General features: G+C 39.1%; 1 protein-coding gene across 1 annotated transcript; it reads left to right on the top strand.

Moving 5' to 3' along the window:
* The first annotated feature begins 410 nt into the window (after positions 1 to 410).
* ivd (isovaleryl-CoA dehydrogenase) lies at positions 411 to 7,016 on the top strand. The gene is made up of 13 exons (XM_086128057.1): positions 411 to 469; positions 565 to 705; positions 1,187 to 1,276; positions 1,383 to 1,434; positions 1,565 to 1,734; positions 1,819 to 1,912; positions 2,999 to 3,129; positions 3,227 to 3,323; positions 3,404 to 3,497; positions 3,594 to 3,675; positions 3,785 to 3,889; positions 4,235 to 4,307; positions 5,856 to 7,016. The coding sequence occupies exons 2-13, from the start codon at positions 574 to 576 to the stop codon at positions 5,987 to 5,989; spliced, it is 1,254 nt and encodes a 417-aa protein (XP_085984183.1). The 5' UTR covers positions 411 to 469; positions 565 to 573; the 3' UTR covers positions 5,990 to 7,016.
* Positions 7,017 to 7,749: the final 733 nt, after the last annotated feature.

Here is a 7,749-nt window from a genome sequence, read left to right as displayed (position 1 = left end):
ACCAAATGAATACAGTACTGTATATGCTAAATATGTAAAGTAGTTACTTTTGATAAAATTATATATTCTCCTGTTTTATTTCATTGTTTCATAAAATACATAGACAAAACAGTGAATGAATACATTTTTAATTACACAAATTCATAAATAATAGGTAGATATTTTATTCATAAACTGTAATTTTCTGTTCTAGTAATTGTGCCAAAGATGAGGTTTTATTATTCTTATTTTTAAAATGTAGTCACGCCATTATTACGGATATTAGTAAGAATCCATATGCAATGATGAAAGCGCTACATAAATAAAGATTCATTTTATTGTTTTGTTATTACAATACAGTAAATAATTTCGGCCGATACCCACGCCATCCTATAGATGGCAGTAATAAATGATCTCACATTTAGCCACGCGTCTTACATGCCGTAGAAGAAAAGCTGCGTCAACCGAGGTTTGCCCTACTATTGTAAAAGTAAGACCTCCAGTGTTCCGGCAATAGAGTACTTCTCTTGAGTTTTCTCCGTGGACGCTCGCGTTTAATCCTCTCCATCCGTTCACACATTGAAGGGGAACGCCATGTTTGCTGTCAGAAAATTTCTCCGCTTCGGTTCGAAGCTGTTGGTGCCCTTCGTATCGAGGCGAGGATGCGCTGGGGCTGCCATCCCCGTGGACGATGTGGTGAACGGGCTGACAGACGAGCAGATCCAGGTTAGCCACACGGGTTAAGGTAGCGCCACCAAATGCGCAATTTTGCTGCAGAGAATTGGCTACTTTTAACATTTTCCGTCTTCTTATATTGGCATTAGGAGACGGTCCGCGTGACAAGATTACATAACAGCTAACTACAGTAACATTCCATACTTTGGAAATAGCCGACAGAGCACAACGCTGTTGCTAATTTGTTTTTTATTTGCATCTCTGCTTAAAATATATTGACCAGTGTTATCTCTGAAAGTCTTATTTTTTTTGTTTTGTTTTATACACTATTGTCTTGTAGGATGCATGTGTGCACTTAACCTAATGTAAATTTAAAAAATCTGGAAACACATTCTTTTAATTTGACACCATACCACCTTGTGTGGTCCTCTGCTGTTTAAATAAAGGGACAAAATGAGAAAATATGATTTCTTAATCATTTTTGCCAAATTGTCACAAGTCAGTGTTTTTTTTCCCCCTTTGTTTTGCACAGCTCAGGCAAAGTGTTCGTAAATTCTGTGCAGAAAAACTTGCACCCCATGCCGACGAGATAGACAAGAAGAATGAGTTTGCTGGAATGCGGGTGAGTTTCAGTGCTTTTAGAGTGTATGAATATTGGAGCGATGATACTGAGCATTTCAACGCTATTATTGGCACGCTGCAATTTGTTTATTGTGTTGTGTTGCCAGGAATTCTGGAAAGACATGGGAGAGATGGGGCTGCTAGGGATAACTGCACCAGGTCCATCAATTATTATTCAACTTCTTTTAATAGTTTTTATCAAATTGACCATGAAGGGAACTTCATTGGGATTTTTTTTTTTGTTTACATTTATTCTTTAGTGACTTTTTTCTCTCTGTGTGTCTTCCAGTGGAATACGGCGGCACTGGATTGGGCTACCTAGATCATGTCATTGTTATGGAGGAAGTCTCTCGCGTGTCGGCGGCCATAGCTCTCAGCTATGGCGCTCACTCCAACCTGTGCGTCAATCAGATGGTGCGCCACGCCACCGAGAAGCAGAAAGAGAAGTACATGCCAAAGGTTCGTACACGGGTGCACACCGGTTAAAGAATGGCCTCACAAAAGAAAGTTAATGTTCATCTGAAATTTGCGGTTTATTTGCAGTTACTGACAGGAGAGCATGTAGGCGCTTTAGCCATGAGTGAACCAAACGCTGGCTCTGATGTCGTGTCCATGAAACTCAAGGCGAAGAAGCAAGGTAAGTTTGTTCAGGGTCGAATCTTTGACATTTCAAAGGAAACTCAATTTTTCTACTGCAAACGTTTTCATCATAATACTGTTGGCTCATTGTGCTGAGCTTTGAATGGAAAAAAAGAAACCCCGATTGGCCAAAGCAAATTACTTAGTGCAGTGAAACAAATGACAGCGTTCCGTCAGTAGCGATGGGGGAAATGTAACGATAGATCGACTACAGATTAAAAAAAATTTGAAATTATCTTTCTGCTAAATCTGGTGCAAGCGTCTCTTTGTCATTTTGATATTGGTTAAAGTATATTCACATTGTCCATTAACAAAAAAAGTTATGCACGATATAAACAATATAGAATTAACTGATAGAATTAAACCGTTTATATTGATGATTTATATCTTTGTAGCACACAACTGAGTCCTAAATTCAACACGCTGCCTCACTTTTTAACATTCTCATTCATGGTGTGTACAGATAGAAATAAGTGAATCACATAAAAACAAAGTGAGCTGCTTTAAAAGTACGGTAAGTCTTATTTGACAACCCTCTGCCGTACATTCAAATGCTGTACAAAAAAATCCCAAAGAAAACCCAAACATCAAGAGTTCATTCTTCTAATACTTGCTGGAGTTAGTTCTTGAGGGCTTGTGTTGCCAAAAAAAAAAATACAAATACATCCATACCAAGAATGAACCATTGTCATGCTTGTTAAAATGCAGATATCTTTTGTCATACATGACGGTAGTGCAAATTGAAGTTGAAATTGTTTGGAACTACTGTTAATTGTGCGACTTCGACTATTTGATGTTCGAAATTCCACTTAAGTTTGTGTGCTATATCAAGGACAGCGATATCATTTTTTTTTTCTTCTTCTTCTTTTTTTTTTTTTTGTGGACTGTATCCACCTATCTGTCACGGAAATTTCTTCTGAATTGCGGAAATCCAGTTAATAACGATTGTTTTTCCAATAATTTTTTTACAGAACACTTATTTACTGTGAAACCATCGCCTGTGGGAAAGGACAACCACACCGGTGCACTTTTCACTCCTTCATTGTATGACAACTGCTTATCTCTAAAATTTATTGTACCTCAGGTGACTACTATATTCTGAACGGTAACAAGTTTTGGATCACAAACGGACCAGACGCCGACGTCCTCATTGTATACGCCAAGACAGACCCAGAGGCCTACCAGAGAGGCATCACTGCTTTCATTGTTGAGAAGGTGAGTCAGACCATGTTTATTAAGTGCAACCAGTATTTTTGATTCAATCACCGATGCTGTGGTGGTCCTCACACTTCCATGTGGTCCTGTCCTGTAGGGGATGCCAGGTTTCTCCACAGCACAAAAGCTGGACAAACTGGGCATGAGAGGGTCCAACACTTGTGAGCTGATCTTTGAGGACTGCAAAGTCCCAGGTGTGCGTCCAAGAAGCGTATGCTGGAGAGGAGAGAGAACAAAGATTCTGGTTTTTAATCATGCATGTTGTTTTTTTTAGAGAAGAACATCCTGGGGCCATTGAACAAAGGAGTTTACGTGATGATGAGTGGTCTGGATCTGGAGAGGCTGGTACTTGCAGCTGGACCTGTTGGGTCGGTACTTGATTGGTTAAACCTAAGTGGATTTGATGTTGTTCATTGAAATATCGATGAAATCTACATGCATTTAACACAATTACTTCTGTTCAGCATCATGCAGTCCGTTTTGGACTCTGCAGTTCCCTACCTACACGTCAGAGAAGCTTTTGGAGAGAAGATTGGACACTTCCAGGTTGGTGCATTTTTGTCTTTATCTGGAAGGAAGAAAACACTTCAGTTCATCACGTAATTTGTTTGAATCTGTCTTTGAGTGAAATCAACCCTATACTCTCTCCCAACAGCTGATGCAAGGCAAGATGGCTGACATGTACACCAGGTTGAGCTCCTCTCGGCAATATTTGTACAACGTCGCCCGGGCCTGTGACAAAGGACACTTCAGTGCCATGGTCAGCCTCTCATACTTCTTTTGGAACGTTTGTACACTCGTCATCTACAATATTCGGTACCCCTGCATAAAGTAATGGAATCGAGAGTTCTACACCAATGCAAACTACAAATATACAAACTGGTGAATTACTGTTTACATGAAGGCCGAACTCCATCATTTTATGTGCCCCCTGAAAGCAACATTTGTCAATATTTGATAAATAGCATTGACATATTGCAAGCATTTTTGGCAACCTGTTTAATACCGTGAAATAACCTCCTGAAGTCATTTTCCTGTAATTACGCCCATGTGAGTAATCTGAAGCAGAAGTGACAATGATTGTTGCTTTGTGTTGCCACGGCAGGACTGTGCCGGAGTCATTCTGTACTGCGCTGAGAACGCCACCAAGGTCGCGCTAGATGGCATTCAATGTTTGGGTGAGTCATAGGACCTCTGCTTTTTCATTAACAATCAAGGAATCATTCTGTATTTGTGGAGTGTGTGAATTGTGACCGACTACGAAGGGGTTACTCAAATAAAATGTTTTACAAATATTTTGCGCATGAATGTATGACAAACTTAAACTGGAGGAGAGGAAGGTGTTTTTCTTCACACAAAACACAAGAGCTGGGTGAAGAATGAACGTGACATTTCACTGCTGACGTTTTTAGTCATCGTTAAATAAATAAATGGAAGAGAGGCCAAGGCTTCACAACAACTTAAATGATAGTGCTGCACTAACTGTGTGTTAGTAGTACGTTGTGACATTTAAGGCAGCATGCCGAGCGCTGACAACCCTACACATAATGCCATGTACGTTCACAGCTTCAGCCGCGTGTAAGCAAGAGTTGTACCTGATCTTTTAATCTGTTCATGGTGAATTTAATTGATTTAACCTTCATATCAACGAGATTTTGTGTTTTTTATTTTGCCGCAGAAGACTCATCATAGAGTTTAGTAGTTGGCACAACCAACAGAGGGTGCAATAAATTCAGACCTAATTTGTTTGCTCTCTTACGGGCTGCCATACAAATCAAAACAAAGCACACAGGAGACAAAAGTTGGTGCCGGGCAGTTTTTAACCAAGACATTGAAATGTAATACACGTATTATACAAAATTGTAAACATTGCAGTATTTTTATAATTATTGATCAATTATTTGATTTGCTGGATACCAGTCGAGGGTGTACACTACCTTTTTAACCAAAATCAGCTCGATAGGCTCCATGATGCGTTCAATGTGGCTTGGTTATCATATGTTTCTGCCGACTGTATTTTGAAGTTGACTACCATGCTACTCGGAGAACATCTGATCTTAGGAGCTAAGGCAGTTCATACAATGAAACAGGCATATTTCGGCATTTGCCTGTTTGCAGATTTTGGGGACGTAACCCGTCCTCTGTTTTTGGTTAAGAAACACACCTGTTTGCTGTTTTTGTGTTCTCAGGCCAAAGCAAATTGCAACAAATAAATACTGTAGTTGTTTGGTGAGAAGCAGCCACGTTGAATTGAGAGGAGAAATTTCATTTAGTCAGGCTATAGCTTTGCTGCCACCTTGTGTCATCTATAGGTCATGATAATACTTTATGGTTAGATGTCATTTTTTTGCGGATTTTATTTGTGGCAGGGCTTGACTCCTTTCCCCCTAAATAGTCGGGGGAAGGTTTGGCGTCAGGGAGGGCACAAACAAAAAATTAAAAAATGCCAAAACTTCTTTACAACGGTGACCCAGAATGCATTTTGAAGTGGAAAACATACTGCTCCAAACTGAGGTGATCTGAGTCAGGCTAGTACTGTGCAGTAGCATGCTAACTAACAAACAAGCTAATGCAGGCAATGCAATGATCAAATGAACTTTGTTTGCCAATGTGAGAAATACTCCATCTGTGGCTCTGTTATTACACACCGGTTCATTCAATTGCTACCCTGCCATGGAGCAAGGCCACATTTTTCAGCTGCATCAGCGTCACTGTTTTATCGGCAGGTGGTAACGGCTACATCAACGACTACCCCATGGGACGTTACCTGCGGGACGCAAAGCTGTATGAAATTGGCGCTGGCACTAGTGAAATCCGCCGCCTTATTATCGGACGATCCTTCAATGCCATGTTCAAGTGAGAGAGAGAGAGAGAGAGATAAAAGAAGAGAAGCGCTCGACGAAGTGAGCAAAAGTGCAATTTTTGTCCACCAGAAACACTTCTTCACACCCCCAAGGCCTTGACTCATCACTGCCGCTGACCTACATTATGTTTGGGTGTCTCTGTTCTTGTTCTATTTTTCTCATATCAATAACTTGATTGACTCAAATACCAGTCATAGAGTTGTGAAAATGTCGCTGTTACAACAAATCATTTGTGCAATTAAAATTCAATTAGCATTTGAAAGTCTTTTTCACTTCACGTGAATGTCTGGCTTCATTTTAATTCCAGAACCTCCCGGCTAAACGAACCAGATTTTGCAAACGCGCATATTTCCAGTATGTTCACTACCTCTGCTCGGTGCATGGCAATAATGTGTCAAATGAATCATGCGTTTGAATCTGTCATTTTACGGTTTATAAGTTAAAATTCTTCCTGTTACAGTACTGTGAGAGTGAAATAGCACACAGGTGATTATCGAGTATACGTAGGGGTCTGATTGAGCTTTTGGTCTCATTCTAGGGCACTTGGTGCCAAGTCCTGACGCTGAAATCAAACAGTCATGATCGATATTGACTTTTGTCCAGCTTTCCAGGTTTCCGTTGCTATCATAACCACTTATGATTGGGCACTGTTGATAAAACAATTCAGCGCACACTCAAAGTGCTCGTTGGGCTTCTTTTGTGAGTAAACAATCTTGAATTCATGTTTTAAAAGAGGTAAAATTATTTTAATCTTGCATTGTCGCGATCAGGCTCTTTCAAATGTTTTGTCTTCTCTCCAATGCTCTTGGATTTGAATGTGTTGATTTATATGATGTGTGAACAATTTTGTGTGCAGTAAAAAACATTTTCCACGTGTGTTAGTTATTATGTGCTGCTGACCCATGACAAACAGTTGTATGGTGTAATTATGGATGCAACAAAATATTCAGTGGTGTAAAAAGGAACTATGCATGAGTGTAATTATGGTATAATAAAAGCACAATAAAAAGCAGTGGAATGCCAGTGAAGTGGTACAACAAAACAACTAAAGGGTAAAAATTCAGAGGGACATCATGCATGATGTCACGTGAGATGTTAGCTCAAAATATAGGTTTTGTTTTTTCTTTTTTTTTCTTTTGTTGGATTTTTATGTGATGGCAAAGAGGAAAAGTGAAGCCATAATGCAGTATGACCAATACAATTCATTCATTAAATACCAAATCCATACATTCATTTTACAAAGCATACATTATGTATATAATACCTATTAAATGCTTACAAAATCAGTCTGCAAACACTTTCCTGTTCCCTCTCCATAATGCGTTTTTCAGGATGAGTATTTTTATTTATTTTAGTTGTACTTTACTGCAGTTAGCTTCTCTGTGTTGTATGACAGTTAAGAATGTTAAAATGTTATGTAAATGTTGCAATATTAAAACACATTGCTCAGTTAAAAATGGGTTTATAATTGCGATAATTCTAGCCTGGAACATATGAATAACCTTGGAGGTCAACAGCATCAAGGGACCAAGGTTCCTCAGTAAAATCCTCCTAAATCTTCAAAATTACCCGTTCACTTACTTATTACTATGCATTATCACGGACACGAAATGGAGAAAATGGTTAAATTCTGACGCATTAAAGGTATTTTCAATATTAAATGTGTACAAAATGCAAATTTTAATAATGTTAATAACTTGTGGCCACCAAGTATATGTTGTGTGCATTATCCAAGATGATATTAATGCTCTAGTTT

Source organism: Hippocampus guttulatus, chromosome 13 (genome assembly GCF_054856545.1).
Source record: "Hippocampus guttulatus isolate MCC_2025c chromosome 13, RoL_Hgut_1.0, whole genome shotgun sequence".
Classification (NCBI taxonomy): domain Eukaryota; kingdom Metazoa; phylum Chordata; class Actinopteri; order Syngnathiformes; family Syngnathidae; genus Hippocampus; species Hippocampus guttulatus.
The sequence above is the reverse complement of the archived record's forward strand: the minus strand, read 5'-3'. Positions and strand labels throughout refer to the sequence as shown.

Bases quoted from the DNA above. Each gene is read 5' to 3' on its own strand.
- ivd (XM_086128057.1), top strand. From the start codon at position 574: ATGTTTGCTGTCAGAAAATTTCTCCGCTTCGGTTCGAAGCTGTTGGTG. The intron at 1,735-1,818 runs GTTCGTACACGG...GTTTATTTGCAG, and splicing joins AAGAGAAGTACATGCCAAAG to TTACTGACAGGAGAGCATGT. The intron at 1,913-2,998 runs GTAAGTTTGTTC...ATTGTACCTCAG, and splicing joins ACTCAAGGCGAAGAAGCAAG to GTGACTACTATATTCTGAAC.